The sequence below is a fragment of the Galeopterus variegatus genome, unplaced genomic scaffold (assembly GCF_000696425.1).
Source record: "Galeopterus variegatus unplaced genomic scaffold, G_variegatus-3.0.2 Scaffold2786, whole genome shotgun sequence".
NCBI classification, from domain to species: Eukaryota; Metazoa; Chordata; class Mammalia; order Dermoptera; family Cynocephalidae; genus Galeopterus; species Galeopterus variegatus.
In genome coordinates, this window is record NW_007728897.1 from 87,706 (window position 1) to 107,467 (window position 19,762).

At 35.1% G+C, this 19,762-nt stretch overlaps 1 protein-coding gene across 1 annotated transcript in view; it reads left to right on the forward strand.

Annotated features, from left to right (window-relative positions):
* Nucleotides 1-14,917, forward strand: part of COL19A1 (collagen, type XIX, alpha 1) — an 80,262-nt gene extending 65,345 nt beyond the window's left edge. The window contains exons 32-34 of the mRNA XM_008582985.1: nt 7,637-7,765; nt 14,495-14,572; nt 14,739-14,917. Of these exons, the coding sequence (XP_008581207.1) occupies nt 7,637-7,765; nt 14,495-14,572; nt 14,739-14,866 (335 nt within the window). The 3' untranslated portion in view covers nt 14,867-14,917. The remainder of the gene's footprint in view (nt 1-7,636; nt 7,766-14,494; nt 14,573-14,738) is intronic.
* Nucleotides 14,918-19,762: the final 4,845 nt, after the last annotated feature.

A 19,762-nucleotide genomic window follows, 5' to 3' on the forward strand; every position in this document is an offset into this window, starting at 1 on the left:
TTTTTTTTAAGCAGCTATATCATACTGTTGATTAATTTTGAGTTTTCAAATAACAACCCTGGATCTTCCTTCCTTATATAAACATTCTTAAATTAGGTGTTTCTCATTATGGACTGTGTGTTTATTTTTAAAACTTAAGTGTGTGATCTTATGCTGCTTCTTATTAAATTTCAAGTTATTTGTGTCCATACATTGTACCAACCTAAAGATAGCTTTTGGAATATTGTCTCTTGTAGGGCAGGTTGGCTGACCCTTGTAATTTTGTGTTGTCTCTAAATTTTATAAGCATGTCATCATTCTAGTTGTTGTTAGAAATATTGAATGAAAAAATCAAGAGTCAAGGATGTGACCTTTCGAAATACCAGTGGATTCCTTCTGCCCATTTGTAAGTCATCTATTAGTCTATTGTTTAGTGAGCTCTCAATCCATAGAGTTGTCCTAAAATCCACCCTACATTTCTTTGTCTATTTAAAAGGATATTAAGAGATTTTGTCAAATGATTTGCTAAAATCAAGAGCACTCTCTCAGCTGGTAGATTATTCTTTATAAAATTCAACAATCTCTTTTTTGCTTCCTTTGCAAAGCATCCATAAACCAAAAATAGGCCATTGAATTTTGTAAGGAATAGGATTACAAGATGCTTCAATTCCATCTTGAATCTTTCTGCTGCAAACATTGAATCAGCTACTCTCCAAGGAGACCTGATTATTTTAAATAATAATTAATCTCAGTGCTTGGGTGCACATGATCTTGTTTCACATGAGCACTGGAGATAGAAGAGAGTAACACTGGGACTTTTCATCTCTTCAGTAACAGAACAGAAAAAAAAATGTTTTTTTTTTTAAGGTCGTGAATTCATGCTATGGATTTCAATTCACCTTGATCTCTACTAAGTATCTTTACCTTGCTCTGAATGACAGTTTATTAATACAATTGTCTACTTTTAGGGGCTACTAGTTTTCTCTTTGTAATTTTAAGGTTGCCCTTAAATTTAGAAATCTCCTTTATTTTCTTTTGTTGACCCTTGAATCCAGCATCTTGGAATAAGCTTTAAATTTTGCAATCCAAACATTTATTTCACCTCAATAAGCATCCCTCAAGCATCAACTATCTGAAAAACAAGACATCGTGAGCTCTCTAGGGGAACACTGAGGAATATATAGGCAGCTGCAAAATTTGCAGGGCCCAAGGCAAAATGAAAGTGCAGGTGCTTTGTTCAAAGATCATTAAGAATTTTAAGACAACAATAGTAGAGCATCAAATTAAGCATGGAGCCTTTCTGAGCATGGGGCCCTATGTGACTGCACAGGTAGTATGTCCATGAAGCCGATCCTGGGCCCAGGACATCTAGCATCTCAGACAGCATCCATGCCCGTAGTCGACTACAAGCATGAAAAGGGAGATGCCAGCAAATATATTTTTTGAGTCACCATCTAAAGTTCTCCTTTAACTCCTAATTTCCATGGGCTCTAGTGTCATTAATAATTTTTTTATCTCAGGCAGCTTTAATGTTGAACTTTAATTTCTTCAAAGGCTTTACATAAAACGATATATTTAATTGTTCAATAGTTAATAGTTCAAAGGCTTTACATAAAATGATATATTTAATCATTCAGTAGTTCAGTAGTTAATTAGTTCAACTTTTTGAAGGCTGATTAAGAATATCTGACATATAACCAGGCATCATCAGAAAAAAAAAAAATGATGTGTTGAGATGTGGGAGGTGTTTATTTTGCAAGACCAATGGATGCCGGATAGAGGCATGGCCCCTGGCAGCCTGTCCCGTGCATTCAGCAGAGGAGATGCTGTTACTTCCCCCTGGGGAAGCCCCACACTGCACATTCCCATGCCATTCTGCAGCTACTCCCAGGGAGGGCTGTCAGTCTCCTGAGGAGGGAGGTCAAGAGAATCAGGCCACTCTCCATCTGTCTCAGGGCAGACTCACCTGGCCTGCACTTTCCCAGCAGCTCCCCTAAGTCTGTGTCCTGCTCTTCTGAGCTCCTGACCCTGCTTCCTTTCTCAGAGTTGGAAGCTGACAGGTGTGGAGTCTTCCCCAGGTCTCCTCTGGCTTCACCCCCATCTTTCCTACTGTCTCTCTGAGTATCTTTCCGCCTGGCCAGGCCCTACGTGAGTGGCTGCACCCCCCAAGAGCCAATGCTTCCTTAGAAGCCACTGATTTCTTAGCCTCAAGACAATATTGTAAAGTGACCCAAAAGAAAATTTTTTTCCTGAAACTTCTAGACTCTGAGACTCCATATGCAATATCCCTCTCTTTTTTATCTCTATTGACACCAGTCCAGCAAAGCTATCTTCTCCTAAATAAAATTGTATCTGAAGTCCAGAATTTAGTTGTTTAGCACTTAAGTTAATGTGTCCCAAGATCATTTCAATTCAGTCCATTTAATTTTCCACTTAGAAGACACCTTTTCTGTGGCTTCTGAACACCATTTACCAAAAAGAAAAACTCCATTTTCACAAATTATAGAGCTCTGAGGTCACAGTTCCCTTTTTTAGAAAGCTTTTTTCTCTAAAAGCAAAGATTAATTTTCACATGTTAAAACAGTTACAGTTAAGTAGCAAGGGACAGGTCCATGCTACAGTTAAGGAGCCCCTTCTGCCTCCCTTTTCTGTAGCAGATTCACAGGAGACTGTGTCAATGACAGCTAATGCTTACCTCTGCTCCACTCACCCCTGCTCATCTTACTATTATTTTGCAGGAATTCAGGAGGTAGTTAAAGCAGATGCATGTGTGCAATTCACCATCTTTCCCCATAATAACATTTCAAAGCAACATGCTTACAAAGGTGGTAAAAGATTGGCCCAGAGATAAATGTAATAGTAACAACCTTTGGATCATGATGAACAACAAAATTGATGTGAATCTACCAAAAGATGCTATTGAATTAACAGTTAAAATGGAACTAGAAAAAAATATTAAGATATCATAAGAAATTACTCTTCTGATATTCTTGCCCCTTAGTACAGAACTGTGTTATGTCTTTGGTTTACATGTTTAAGAAACAAGGAAAAGCCCCAGAATAATCAAACCAGAAAGTGATTTATGAAACAAATTACCAAACCTGTGAGTAAAAGTTATTTAACCTGAAGGCTAAGAGGTAACTATATTATCAAATATATGACTCATTAACTACTGTTTCCATAATGAAGTAACAAAACAAAATAAGTTGAAGTTATACCAAGAAAATGGACAATTAAATATTTGAATAAGCATTAGGAAGAAAAGATAATTTTCTGTCTTTGAAAATATTTACAATTCTATCTGTCAAATAGAAGGCAGACATGGGCTAGATGACATTTGAATGTCCCTTTCTTCTCTGAATAATGTAGTTTATGATCACACTAATAATAATGTCTGTATTATATTAATGAGCCCATTCTACAAGGAAGCCAAGCCTTGGTCTCATTTGTTAGAATGACTGCTGTGGTTTTGCCCTGGCAGATGGAATATGTATGTTTGGTTTATGTATGCTTGTATCTGAACTTTTTAATTTCCTGCCTCATTAGAAAGCATAGCTAAAAACAGTTTAATTGACTAAAGATCCTTGAAAACAAAGGAAAGGCAATTAAAAATACATGCCTTTACAATTCATTTGGATGCTCAGAAACATATCATTTTAAATTATAGAGCATTACAGTAAGGTTCAGAAGAGGTGATTACCCTTATGCTAAATGACTATTTCTAAGCATATCTTAAAGCTAGATAATTTACAGCTAGAAGCAATTATTTAAAATAATTTTCTGTTTCACTAAAATTATTAAAAGCAAAGCACATTTAAATTCAATTCATACGGGCCGGCCCGGTGGCGCACTGCTACAGTGCGCCGCTTGGGAGTGCGATGGCGCTCCCGCCGAGGGTTCGGATCCCACATACAGACCGGTTCCCGCTCACTGGCTGAGCGAGGTGCGGGTGCGACACCAAGGGTTGAGATCCTGTTGCTGGACACGAAAAAAAGACAAAAGGGAAAAAGATTAAAAAATAAATTCAATTCATACAATAAAGAGGGAAAATAGTACTGTGAACAAGATCCTGTTGCTGGACACGAAAAAAAGACAAAAAGGAAAAAGATTAAAAAATAAATTCAATTCATACAATAAAGAGGGAAAATAGTACTGTGAACATTCATATTTAGATATTGAAGGTATTCAAAGAGAAGTTCCAAATTAAGAAAAATTGTACTGAAATATATATCTTTTGAAAGTGCAAAACAACAAATATTAAGCAAAGTTTCCAACTGTGATCATTGAATTTAATATTTATTATAAAACATCCAATTTATAGTTTAATATTAAATCATACTTAATATTAAATATAATTTTAAAAATATTACATCTGTATTCAAAAATGTAAAGGAAAAATGAAATGTAAATGAAAAAGATATTACATTTATATTCAAGATGATTCACAAAACTATAATTGTATATTAATTACATATTTATCTATTAAGTTACTGGAATAAAATGTATTAGCATCAACCAACCATGTCCCAGGTAGGTAGTCAGGCAGTAAAAGCTTGACTGCAAGGCAGGCGAGTCAACATTGCCCATTTGAACCAGCATCCATCAGTCCCCATCGGTTCCCCATCATTATTGGGTCTCCCGCCAGAGGCTCCGATCCTGTGGATGTTGTGCTGTGTTTCCATTCCGCTTGCTTTGCTACTTAAGAATGTGAGTGTAGGGTGATTACTCTTTGCGTAATTATCCCTAATGCTCCACATCAGTTGAGGCTTTTCCCTTAATAATTCTACTTTCTTAAATAGTGTAAGGGCCTTCATTGTTTTTAAATAATTTTTTTATTAAAAGCCCACATGAAAACAGGTTTTACTCAGAAGTAATTTACTCTTCATAAAAAATTAATAAAGCATACATATCCCTTCAAGTGAAACAGGCCTTTCCTGTTCAACTAAATGAACTGAATTGAGTGGAAAGACTGGAGAAAATTGAAGTAACTCTTTACAAGGTCGTTACAATTTGCCCTTTGTTCTTTCTAAGTGACAAGTGTACTTTCTAGTGTGTTGCTGTCGTTTGGTCTTATAAAATAAACACTAATTTCATCAGTAAGAAACTTTTTTGGAAGATTTGTCTGCCCCAAACCCAGGCTAAATTTTTTACATTAAAAAATTATTTCTTACTACACACTACATGTATCCTTGAAAAATTTGTGTTCATTTTATAAATGGGATCATTTGAATGACTAAGAGAATTTGTTTTTTGAAGAAATTATGTGAAAAGAAAAAAAAAAGAAAACAGTGTGGTTAATTTTTTTTGTCATAGCAAGTATATTCCCTCCTCCAATTCTCTATTTAAAACCTAGTCATTCATATATTAGATTTTTTAAATATGAGATATACAAAATGTAAACAAATCAAGCAAATTTAAATAAAGAGTCCAGTGATAGGTTGTATTTATAATGGACCTTGAATGAATTAATGAATTTATCAAAATTAATTCCATATAGGAGTAATATATTGAACATGCTTTAGAGGTATGATTTAACTGAACAACACTTGTGTAGCATTAATAACCAAGAATTCAAAAGTGTAATCCTAGAGTGATTATTTAAAAAAGCAATTCTGAGAAGGAATATTTTGTAATTATATTGTATAACAGGTTCTTTCTCTATGATGTCATACTATTTCTAGTCCATTAAAGCATATCGGCAGTTAGTCTTATAGTATACAGACTTTATAAAAACATGGATAATAGCTCTTATTTAAATGATAATCTCTCCATGATTTCTAAACAAGAGCACTTAAATGCAAAAAGCATAAAATCTCCAATGCAGGATCCTGCTTACAAAGAATATTTAACTAATTTAGTTCATAAAATATATTGTTTAAAAATTTACTTTAGAGTGAAAATTCTTACCTGTATTTTCATATTTACATTCTTTGAAATTCCTCATTTTTCCAGATTCTTTAAATTTCATGAGTTATTAATATTCCAACTTTCTACAATGTACACTCACTTTCATCTAAAAGCATGGTAACTTATTAATGTCTTTAAGTAAACTATTAATAGTTGCATGCCTTTATGCCAGCTATGAAGGTACTTTCTTGGCCTAATGACTGAGCTGACCTTGAGGAAGTACCTTTAATTAATCCTTTCTTTCCTCTCTCAATACTTTCTTTAGGACCCAGATGAACAGTGTTAGGCTCCAGGCAGTTTGGCGAATGAATAAAAGGGCGAATGACAATAATATATTCCTTGAGCAGACATCATTGCTTATTTAGGAAGTATTAAATTCACGAAGGTTCATGGCTCAATGCTTACAAAGATTTTGTTTTATTTATCAACATACTTAAATGCCCTGGATAATTTATCAATTTTCTATAACTTGTGTGTTTTTAGCTTCAGTGTTTTCATCAGGTTTACAGAAATGCATAGAAGATTTTGTTCTTTTCATGCTGTCTACAATAGGAATTCAGAGAGAGGATACTCATCTGTACCAACACCGAACTTTTTTTTCTGGCCAAATTAGACATCCTTCCTACTAAAACCTGAAATACTCACTAACTGGAAATCCAGCAAGAAAAAAATGAATCATGTGAAGGGTGTATAATAAGACATTTTCTTTAAAAAGTAAAAGTCAGTTGTTGACAAAGCATGATATTTGCCCACTATTGAGTTTAAACAGTGAAAACACAGTGAATATAGAGCCAATAACCATCTATTCAATAAATCTATTAATACAGTTTTGTTCAAGGACAACACATGTTACATACTCCATGAGTTACCTATTGCTGTATAAAAAAATACCTCTAAACTTAAGTGGCTTAAAACAACAAACATTTATTAATGCACATTTTTTATGGGTCAGGGACTTGAGGTCTGGCTAAGTTGTGTGGTTCTGGTTCTGGATCTACAATGAAGTTGCAGGCAGAATGTCATTCAGGGCTGCAGTTATTTGAAGGCTGGACTGGAGCTGGCTGATCTGCTTCCAAGTTCATTCACATGGCTGGTAGCTGGTGACATCCATTTCTCCCCATGTAGCCTTGAGTGTTCTCACTCCATGGCAGCCGGCTTTCTGCAGAGTGAGCAGTCTACAAGAGAGCAACTAGGAAGCAACAGTGTCTTTTAAATCTCTCTAGTTGCACACTGTCAATTCTGCTCTTTTTCTATTTATTAGAAATGAGAAAGTAAGTCCAGACCTCACTCAAAAATAGGGGAATTAAGCCCCAACTTTGGGAATGTCAAAGAATTTGTGGACATATTTTAAATCACCACACATACATTCACAACATTGCTGCAAAGTGGTTTAAACTTATTATTGAAACCAATTTATAGTGTGAACCTAATTCTCTCCTCAAGTCACTACTAGAGTTTAATTAGATTGTAGGATAGTGTTCTGTCCACTAGACACCTACATCTCAGAAGCACTGAAAATGCTGAGACCCTCTGAGTGACACAGCTGGTCTGCATCAATAAACAAACAACTCTGTGCAATTTTATTTCTCTAATCAAAAAAGCTCAACTGTCAGAATGGTTGGTAAATTAGATGTGCTTAAATTGAAAACTAAATCTTTTTTTGTTTAATTTCATGTAAAAAATTTTTTTAATTTCAACATGAAAAAAATTTCCATGACATGATATATTATTTTTCCCTTCATAAATGAAGAGAGGATGGCAGTGTTCCTATCCCAGCTCAAGCTACCAGCAGCAATGTTGGCTGCTCAAGCTCATGGGAGGCCTGGTCCACCAGGAAAGGATGGGTTACCTGGGCCACCAGGAGACCCTGGACCTCAAGGTAAGTCTTCAAAGATAATATTTGTTTATAAGTTTTTTAACTGTCAGTATTTAACTGTTAGTATTTTTAACTATCAGTATTTATATATAAAATTAAAAAATAATTTTATATAGAATATCTTGTTAATATTTGATATTCTAGAAGCAGATGTTAGTAACAATTGCTACTTAAAATTTAAAACTGACTGATGATTACCTGGTACTCTAAATGTATTTTCATAATAATGGTTATTATAACAATAACAGCAATAATGTGTGCTTTTATGTTATTATTATCTAGCAATCATAGAGTGCTTTTTATGTCTTCCTTTTGGTGTAAATTAGACAATAAGATTCATCATCTTAGTATCTTATAGAAACTGAGGAAAGAGTCTTAGGAGATGCTACTACAAATAGTCATTTGGGTCTAAAATATGTTTTGAGAATTTCAGAATCCTTCTACTTCTAATAGAGCTTCTGATGGGTAACTTCTAATCTTTAAAGAATTCCTCATATCATTTCTAAAGTTTTTAAAAGTTAACTTATATTGGCAAAAAATTTTGTTCTGGTGATGACAACTTAAGAAACCTGATCTTAAATAGATCTAAATTAATCTGGCCAGGCTATTTTCTAGAAATATAGTTAGCAATCAGCAAAGTGGCCTAATAGGCCCAGGCTGAGAAGATTCACTACCCTGACAAGGAAATATTAAATCCAGTGAGTACACGCCATGAAAGATAAGACCAGGGAATCTGCTTTTTATGTGCTCCCGTGGAGGAGTTCAAGTGCCCTCCTTGACATAAGCTTGTACAAAGGAGAAAAGCGGACATTAACACCAAAATTAAGTAGGAATACAAGCGAAAATACTATAGGTAGAGGGAATTGTTTTTCTCTCACCAGTTCATTTTCTTTCCTACTGCTATTCTGTAAAATTGAGCCTTGTTTACTGTAGGAAATGTCTCAAGGTGATTAATGCTCTCTCCGTCTTCTGAAAAAAGCAACAACTGTTCAGTCCCCAATTACAGTGGTCTGCTGAGATCCTCACTATGATCATGATTGACACATCCTTTGGTTTAGCTAGCGCAGGGTAAAACAACAACAGTAAAATCACCCTAGATTTCTTAAACTAAATAGTATATTTGACCTTTCTCTTAGATCATAGGAAAGTTTGGCAGACAGTTGAAGGAAAGAGAAAAGAGTAGACGCAGGTGTAGCCTCCTGTGTGTACACTTTAGACAGATGCTTCAAACACTACCGGTCGGAGAACACAAGAACAATGGAAAATTGAAATGATCAGAGAAAATAGCTCTGGAACTGTAGTCACCTGTTCCACACAAACATCTGGCTCTGGGCCCCCTCACAGGTGTGGGGAAGGCCCATAGAAGGCTCTTGGTCAGAGACAATTCTAAGTCAACAGAAGCAGTAAAGCTTTTAGAAATAAGACCTCTGTGCACCAGTCCATTAACTCTCCCTTTTGCAAACAATTTCTATGGATTTTATCAGCTGTTCTGCCTAGAAGATATTTTAGACTACTTCTACTCCTGATAAGGCTTTTGAATGAAATTCTTAAATTTGGAAGTTTTCCCCATATGATTTCCAATTTTTTGTAAACCAAGGTTTACTGAAATTGACAAAACTTTTGTCCCATGATAGGGTTTCTGACAACAGACATATCTTGACTAGAATTTAGAAATTGTCTCCTTAATCTTTGCATGGTACCACCTTTTCAATATTTGTTAAATTTGCCAGAACTGCAGCAGAAAAATAAAGCTTGAAAAAGTGAGATTCATTTTTAAGAAAGTTTTGCCTATAGTCATGCTGCACTGATAATACTGTCTAAAGGCACAGAGAAATCTTCTCCCTCCCCCTGCAAAAAAGAAAAAAGAAAACAAGGGGCTGCCATTTGATTTTTAGTGTCTGTCCAGGAGACAACAGGAATTGAAGGGTTTTTCTCTGGTAGATCAATAGGTACGAAGTGCTGAGATGAAGTTATGCATGTAACTTCAAAGATTTGCTTTGCTCAGTTTAAAAGTTTTTTTCAAAAAAGACAGAACGTAATACATATAAAATGGCTACCTTAGTGACCATCAGAACCTCAGATGCTGTTGGCTGAGTTAGTCCTCTTTGTGACACAGCACAATTGGGCATGAGAAAGGGTCGAAGTGAGAAATGTCACACAGAAAGGGAAAGGAGATGTGGCTGCTGGGAATGATGCAGCGTATTCTGCTCATTTGTTAATTCTGTTTGATGATGACTCTCCTGAAATTTCTAAGAGACATGGTTTTTTCAGTGTTTGTCAGGAAAGAAATCCATTTCATTTAAAATGAAGCGGTGTGATTTGAAATATGCACTATGGGATGAGTCTTTTATTATTATCTTTAGGGAAGCCCGAAAACTTAAAGTGGTCTTGTTGTTTCCTGTGCTTATTCTGAGAAGCAGGAGGCATGTAGAAAGCAATGAGAAAATTGATGTGAGGCTGTTAGATGTACACAATCCACACTGAAAAGCCAGTTCCAAGATTCTGATAATGAAAACCCGTGGATCTGCTCTCGGCATCCTGATCTTCCTAAAGTGAGAATAGAGACCTTTATGATTCCATGTTGGGTCATCTCGCTTGCATTTTTTCCTAAATTCTCACACGGGTGATAGTAGATGTCTCTTAAATTCAAAAGCATCCCTAGGACATTTTAAATTTTAGCCATTCCATGGGGTTCTGATTGTCACCTTCCCACTGTACATAAGAGACTTTCCTTTGTGTTCTTCCTTCCCACCTCCGGTCTGCAGCACAGGACCTCATTGCTGGTGCTCAGGGGTGAGTGATAATTGCCACATGGGGATCAAAGAAGCCCCAAGAAGTAGAATGCAGCTTATATAGTTCCCCCTACATAAATAGGACAGGGAAATTTTCCTAACAGACTTTATCCTCTTGGGTGAGCTTTATGAGAAAGAACTTCATTTAAACTTTTTGCAAATGGAGCTGATTCTCCATCTCTGTGAAACCCTGAGGAATAGATGCCACACTTGAAAACCCCATTCATTTCAGAAAAAAAAACCCATATGTAGGGTTAGTCCAGGGAAAACCAGATGTGTGACCTCTGTCAGTTTTAAAAGGACAGTGTTGGGACAGTGTTGGGGGAGGTCCTTGTTTTTAAACTTTTGAAGTTTAGCTGTTACTGGTTTATAAAAAACGGAAAACCTGTTATTTGTAAGCTAGTGACCCGTAGGGTAGTTCATGTGACTGGTATAGACTTGACCTTGTGCATTTGTTAGCAGCAGGGGCCGGTGGAAATGGGAGGGCATGTGCGTGTGGGTCAGAATGACTGAAGGGTGCTGCTGCCAGTTAGTGGACCAGAACCAGGGAGACCAAACAACTTGTAAGGCATGGAGCAGGACCCCCATATGAAGAACTGTTCCTCCCAAAATGCCAACAGCACCACTTTTCTGGCCTCATCAGTCCAGTATGCATATAGATACACATATTTACAACTTTAGAACTAAATCTCTGGAGTTGAAACTCAAATCTCTCTACTGGCAATAAATACAGTTTACCTCCTGAAAAACTACACCAAGCACCAAGTTTCATCAATGACTGATTCATCAAAATAAGTTCTTAGATTAGGACACTGCTGTTGTTTTATTTCTGTTTTCCTGCATAAGCTACAGTGATTTCAAACAGTCATCTTGTATACTTACAGTCTATGGAAATATGTGTCTGTTTGCAGATAGACCAGCCTTTTCCAAATTTAAAGAGAGGCCTACCCTAAAGGAGTGAAAAGCTTAATTCTAGAAATGGGAAAAGTTGTCTTTGACTTTGTTAGCATTCCTATCTGAAGTTTTGTTATGAAGCAATTATAAAATAAGACCTTATGGCTTTATGGCAGCTTTCATAACGAATGAGCTTGAGACCTTATTTGGATATTCAAGAGTAGGAAGCTCTTCTCTGTTTGTGCAATTCAATGGCTTTATCTATTAATAACAGGTAGTTATTAACCTAATGAACTGAGAAATTTGTATAAAGAACTTGTTACATTTGACAGGAGAAGGGTAAATATTACCTCATTATACAAATAGACTAGTTATTGTTTCCCGTTTTGTGATACCATATATACTGAAATCATGTGGAATAATATATTTTGGTATTATATTAAAATCTGAGAATTGAATTTAAATAAATTAAATATGTAGAGTTTAGCAGATATAGTCTTCATTTGGAATTGTGTTACAGTCCTGTTAATCCAAAGTTCATATATCTTTAGTTATTTTTCATTGTTCCTCATTTTTTTAACCTATGATCTTAAGTATTTACTGAAATAGCTTGAAGGTCTACTTAACAATCTGTCTGTAATGGTGAGACTTGGGTTGAACTATAAAATATACCTCAGCTAATAAATGTTATTTTACCCCAGAAATGTTTAAATAATGGATTTGGAAGGATCATCTGTCTGTAATGGTGAGACTTGGGTTGAACTATAAAAAATACCTCAGCTAATAAATGTTATTTTACCCCAGAAATGTTTAAATAATGGATTTGGAAGGATGCTTTTGACCCTAAGTATAAACATTTTTCCTTGTTGTTCACATATGTTCAATGAAAGTCATTAATATCAAAGATATCCTGAAAATATTTTAAATTTGAATATCTATCACCTTTTGTTTTGAATGTCTTTAACATAGTTTTCAGGTGAAAGTGTGTGAAGTCTTCCTGTTAGAAGTATTTCCAATATATACTTCAAAATATTTCCTTAGCACATATCCTTTTTTCCATTATTTTCATATTTGTGGTAGGGTCACACCTCCAAAGCAAATAAATAACTATGTGGTGATTACATGTCTAATGTTATTTAGACATAATGCATGCACTGTATGGCCAAGACAAAACTGAGGTTGGTAACCCTAAAACTGATATCTAATTCTCAACAATAACGGGAAATAATTTATCACACATACTGTCCACAGGAAGCATTAAATTTTCTCCTCCTGTCATTTTCTGCTGTAGTAATACACCTTCATGAAAAGGCACAACTATGTTAGGGCCTACTGTTTTCTACTGAGATGCTCTTTTATTTAGATCTTTGCTGTGTGTCTGTATGATTCCACATGACTGCTCTATTCATTTGGGACCAGGGGTAATCTTTAAGTTGCTGTTTAAGTATGAAAAGGTTGGAAATGAAAAGTCTATTTACCATCACTGTGAAACTCTTATAGCACAGAACTTTTTCTTCAAATAGAGTATTACATGGATTCCAATATGTAAAAAAAGGTAAAATTGTTTTTTGCTTTTTGAAAGCAGAAATAAGAGTTTCCGAGGGCACAGATTGCTCTGTAATATTCTAGCTCAGGCAACAACAAGCATATTCAAGAGGCAGAATCATTTTATCTTAAAATGTACACATAAATTAGGTCTAATTCATTTTGGCTGAATTATCTTGAGTTGATGAAGTACATTTGGGAAAATCCCTCAATCTCCTTTTATTTTCTTGCATTGTAGAAGCTCCTGGTCTTTTGGAGTTATAAACTGCCACATTAAAACATGCGGTTGCTGTTTACACTTTACTTTGAAAGATATAATATTGTTATAGTCAATAATTTGAACAAATACCTGACTCTTGAGATGAGTTAGCTCACATATATTCTCACTGGCATTTATTGAAATCATGAATTGTTTGTTCCTTTCCTTCCAATTCGTGGATAAAGGTCAGATTTTTATCATATTATTTTGTCCTCATATTAAGCAGGATTCCTTCAATACACTTCTTTTATTTATCCTGTACCTAGCCTCTAGTCAGAATTGCTATTGAAGAGGAGTCACACACTTGTCATAGCTGTTTGAAAAAAGATGTGAATGATTGATATGAGTTATTAAGGGATTATTTTCAGTGCCAGAAATTTCACTATCAGGAGTTTGATGGGTTGGAACTTTTTATAGTAGTTGCATATTTTTAAGATCCTTGTTGTGATACTGAACCAGGTTCTTGGGTCTCAATATTATAGAAATAAGCAATGAACCCAATAGCGTGTTGAGCAAATAATGCTTAATTAAAAGAAGGAAAGCTTATGCAAAGGGAGCAGCAATAGAGAAGCTGTCTCTCCAAGGAAAGTTGGGGAAAGGTTTTTAAAGGTAAGCAGTTCCTTAATTGATGTCAGCATCTTGCTTTGATGATTTCTGGTATTTTTACAGTGGTTGCAAGGGAGGAGGGTTCCAGGAGCATCTTGCATGTAACTCCTAAAGGGGTCTTAATGTTAATCTGTAACTTAATCTGTACAGTTATGGGAAAAGAAAAAATGGGTACATAATGATATGGTTTAAACAAAAGTAGCAGTTACACTTTAACAAGCCTTGGGACTGGGGTTTTGTAGCTCAGCAAATACCATTTCCTTCTTATTTGTTTCTGCAAGAACAACTGATTTTTCTTTAGTTATTTTTACCAGGGCCAAGGAGTAATCATGAGCTCTGCAGAACCCATGTCTAAGGAGTAGAAAAGTAAGCTACCTTGTAACAGAATGTCTCCTGCAGGGAAAATGGAGTCAGTGTGGTTCACAGGCGTGGTCCCATCCTGTCTCAATTGCATTATTGTTCTAAATCTATTTGATTTATAAGTTTAATATGTGGTTAATGAAAAACAAATAGCTAATATACTATTTATGTTAACTGAAGGAATAACAAAAACATCATAGACTTAGAAAACAGTTCTTGTACGTGCTGCGTTGCCATAAGACACTCATTTTTATGTCTCTCTTTTCTCTCATTTAGGCTACCGAGGACAGAAGGGAGAAAGAGGTGAACCTGGTATTGGGCTGCCAGGTAGTCCGGGTCTTCCTGGGACTTCAGGTATTAGTGATATTATCTTCACAACACAAGCAAGCCTCTAAGAAAAGGAATAATACCTTCTCCCCTGTGGCCCTTGTATATCAAGATGAATGATTCATGTTTGTTGGATGGAGGGTGGGAGGGCCATATGTGATCTGCATTCTGATAGGATCTTTTATTTCATTAGCTCTGGGTTTGCCAGGCTCACCTGGTGCCCCAGGGCCTCAGGGCCCCCCAGGACCCAGTGGAAGATGTAACCCAGAAGACTGCCTTTATCCTTTGTCTCATGCCCAGCAACGGACAGGTGGGAAATGAACACATCTAGGGAAGATTTGGTTCCTGGTGATACCTCCTTGCCATTGGAGCTATCTTAATACTGTCAAACTCTCGTGATATGTGGGCTGCTTTTCTTTTCTTTTCTTTTCTTTTCTTTTCTTTTCTTTTTTTCCCCCCTTTTTCTTTTCTTTCTTTTTTTCCTTTGGTATAGGCCAGACATTAAAAGCAACAATTTGAATCCTATTCCTATAGTAATTGCAAATCAGCATTTTTAGATTTTTTTCCAAATTCATTCCATATGTTTTGCTTTACCATTTCTATAATTTTTATTCAGAGTTTTATATGAAATATGCAAGCAAATTTTATCATTAGTTCTTCTTCAAAAGGAAATTACATCTCATGATTTAGTAGACTGATGATTATGTACATTTTGTAGACTCATCAACATGTGGTTGGCCTTTGATTCCTGAATTTTTAAGTTTCAGGCTTATCTTGAAGTTTTCTTGTTGTTTAAATATGCTATCATTGCTAAAAATTTTGTCAACTTTTTTTTATATAGTGCATTGCTCCTGTAGAATGATTTTTGACTACTTTTTATAACTTAAGAATTCTTATACCATCCTACATCTATCCTACTTATTCAGAAAAATAGATAGGCAATAAGAACTTCACTTTATAACTTATGCTTTGGAAAAAAACACAGGAGACTATTTTATCAGGGAGCCCAAAAACCCACCATAGCCAACTACCGAAATGATTTTGTTAATTCTGTATAACGAGCTCAATTCAAAGCAATCACCACCAGTGTGAATACGTACTGCATGAAAAGGGAGGAGTGAATTTCAATTGTATAAGAGTTCCACAAGAAAAGCCGAGCCATTTCTGGTCCCTTTACTAGGTTTCTCACTTGATAAAAAGAAAGCTCCTTTCCTTAGAAGGTGTTGACAGGTGGTGAAGACACCAAGCTGTCATTGGTACTCTTGAAGCTTAAAAGGCCTAGCAAGATCTCTGGGCCCCTGTATCCATTATCCTTCAGACCTCAGACTTTAGGAAGAACCGGCCATCAGAACAAAGAATTTAATTGTAGCAACTGGAAAAGAAACCAACTTCCCCTAGAAGATGAAAGTGTGGTGTCAGCAACTGCATATTAAGCCTCAACGCTCTTAAAGAGAATGTTTCTCCAGAAGCTTCAGCAAGAGGTGGAGATCAGCAAAGGAAAACCCTGGGCCCAAATATGTGACTAGCACTCAGACCAAAAAGTTAACACTCACTGCAAAACCATGTCCTCTGAAAGGAAACAAAAATACAGTGATCATCAACTGAATTACTAGACAGTATTTCTATTGCCTCACTGTACGTTATTTTGAGAAACTGTGGTTGAAAACAATTGACTTTCTAGAATATTGGGCATGAGGATGTTGCTGAAATCTAGGTTGTGGATCCCACGGATGCTAAACATGCCATCAGAGCCTTCCTGTCACAGAAATCAGGAGTTCACACCTCTTCAACAATCAGTGCAGATTCCAATTTGGTTTAGACAGGACGGGATGATTGCTTTGGTCTGTCAATGAAAAAATGAGTTTAGAAAGACGAGCCCTCTGAAATTGGAAAAAGCTGTGAACAGAGTTATGTCTGGGGAGCATGCCTAAATTAAGGCAGGGTTCGTTCAAATGCACCCATGATTCAAACTGGTTTTTATATTAGATGAGTGAACTGCTGGTCAGGTACTATCTACATGGCTGTGCATACATATAACCTTTTAGTTATTTCATACTGAATTATGCTGTACATTTCAATTCCAAGTTTATTTATTTTATTTTCCAAGGTTATTTATTTATTTTAAGTGTTTTTAACTTTGAATTGATTTTCTTCTTCATTTTCTTTCCTGTGCAATACCTATAACGGTGCTGTGTTTTAAACTTACACAATTGGAATATACGTATTTTTTTAGTAAAATGATAATTTATCCCAAAAAAGTGTACATAGATCTAAAATTTGGTGCTATGTGTATATCTTGAGCTTTTAATTTGTTGAATTTTCTGAAAGCTTACAACTTACCTGCCATCATATTAATTTACTTGAATTTGTCATACAGCTAAACATCTTATGTTTCAAAGATTATTTTTTCATGTTACTTAATAGGTTGTTTATCCTTTTGCCTCCTTGCTAATTCAGAAATATTTGTTTTATCATTTTAATGTTTTCATGAACTCCTTTGCTGATGGTGATCAGTGTATTTTTTGTTTTCTTTGAGTTGATCTTTTCATAGACATAAAAACATGCAATTTATTTTCTTGTTTTATAAATTCTGTTCATTTTCATTGTACAGAATATGTCATGCATCCTTTCTTACAAATTGTATAGTTAGGAATCTTTCTTTTTCTGAATTATATTAGCGTTTGGTTTATTCTTGTTTCAAGGATTTGGATTTATTCAGGTAATTTGAGAAGAGGGAGGGGTAATATAATGTTATATGGTGCATATTACAGAGTGGAACTGTCACAATGATTCAAACTCATTTTTTTGTAACTGTGACTTATGACTAAATCTGACATAATTAGAGAAACAGTACGGTATCCACATGGTTCTAGCCTCTTTTACCCTATGTATTATTTACCCTCAAATACTTTTTCTTGCTTCAGCTTTGTCCACTGTGCAACAAAGGGCAGCAAGAAATGCTGGGTCCAGCTAACACAACACCAAATGAAGTGGAGATTTGGCTGTTGCCCAATTCCTCTAATAAAAAGAAAGTGGATAATTTGTGTCCTAAAGTAGGGTGGGAAATTTTCCTCTAAGTAACTTGGTGGCTGCCAAATCTCTTGAACCATTTTATTTCATTCCAAAACATTTGTTTACTTTCACATAGATGCCAGTAATGTCCACAGCAAGGGAGAAGAATTATCAGATTCTGTGAAATATCTCTTGTTTGTACTCCAGACAACATAAGTGTTTAATACAAAATAATTATGGGCCATGATGACAATTAATACCAAAACTGTGTTTCCCATATACGAGTGTTTTTGAATTCCAGTCTTACTTTTTGTCCCAAGCCCAATTAATACTTTCAGATAGAAGTCTTTCTATGCAGAGGGTAAGATATGACTTCAATTAATATTTATGGCCTTTGGAAAACAAAGAATAATTCATGAGTTTGTTCATTGTTCTTTCCAACTGGAGACATTAACCATGACTTCTAACCACAACAGAAACACAGCCAGTCTTAACCTTTTGAATTTTTCACCTTGTGACTAAAGTAATTCAGTCAGTGACTTTAAAGTAACCCCACATGCTTATTTCTATATTTCATAACATTATTGAAACTTTAAAATTTTAGTCACTTATATTGTAGAGCTTATGTAATTATCTTAAGATATGTTGTTTGTAAAAATTGTCATTTAATGCTTGGCTTATAAAGTAATTTTTATGAATATGTTTTAAAAGTTATATAAGGTTAAGCTTTCTGCAGTCTCTCTCATCTGTTGAGAACCTGATGTACCTCCTTCTGTCCACAAGATGGTGTTCAAAGCAATTTATTCAAAAGAACTGAACAGACTTGTAGAAATACATGGCTAGGAACAGTTTAGTGAACAAATAACTCAGACCCTTGCCTTTGAACTTTTATTTAAACTTTTGTAAATAACTTTGTGTTAATTTGTTTTATTTGTTTTGTTAATTTATGTTTTTTTTCCTAATTTTAAGTATCTTTATGAAGCAGGCACAAATACTCATTGATTTACTGACTGTTTCAATTTTATTTCTTCAGAGGATACATATATATATATTATATATCTAGTTAATGTGCAGATTGACTGTTTGTAACTTTGCGTACTACCCTCGTATTTTAGTGATTGATATGAAAACATCTAAGTAACCATCCTACCTTTCAGAGAGGACACAGACTCTCGTTTGGCAGACAAATAAAAAGCATGAGATTGTCACAATTAGACAATTTATAAAATTACACAATGTCTAACTCTATATCGTTAAAGGTACTTAAAATTTTACAATTAGATATATATAATGTTTATATTTTTCTAGAAATATATCACTATTTCCAAAAGTAAGATTAGGAGCGCTGTTTTTCAAAATACCACTCATTTTCCTACCATTGGTAATAATACCTTGAGATTGAGAATTCTAGGTTAAGTCACACGCTGAACTTGTTTCATGAATCATCATAATAGTTTTGCTGATTTGTTCATCGCTCATGTTCATAAATTATTTTCCACGCTTGTCTGTATCCACCTCCTTAAGACAAACAGTGTTTACCATCATCATTTTCCAGTGTTGTTTCTTAATACTTTAGTGCTGAGGAATGCACGCACCTTTCATACCATCTCCTTGCTTCCAATGATTATGCCAGCTTCCAAGAAGAGGAGATACAGAAAGAAATGTATTTGTATGTTTTGTGCCTACATATTTCAAAGTGACTTAGCCCATTGAATTGTATTCATTGATGAGTTGACTGGTAAAGCATTCATTACATTAAATTTGTTCAACTGCTAGGAGTCTCAGGACACAGGACAAACAGTTGTCTTCATTTTTATTGTGTGGTGTGGCTGGAGGTATAATCCAAACATTTTACTCAACAAAATTGGGCCGACTAACTAGTCAGTTTGGTTAATTTAAATGAAACACTAGGTGAACGCAAAGAAAACTCATTCAGACAAGGAGACCCAGCACAGCAAAAATTTACCTGAAAAATAAGACAGGTTTATAAGATCAAAGCTGTCTAAGAAAATCTAAGTCTAATTCAAGTTCAGATCCAATAGTGAGTGATATATGGTACAATTCAAGGTGCTTGCTTCATGAATCTATCAAAAGTGAATACCAATAAAGCAGGATGTTTTACTGAACTTAAGGGTAGTTAAACACGTTTTAAGTTGATAAGAAGTGTGTGTGTGTTGCTTAACCATAGTACGCTTATGGGTGTAA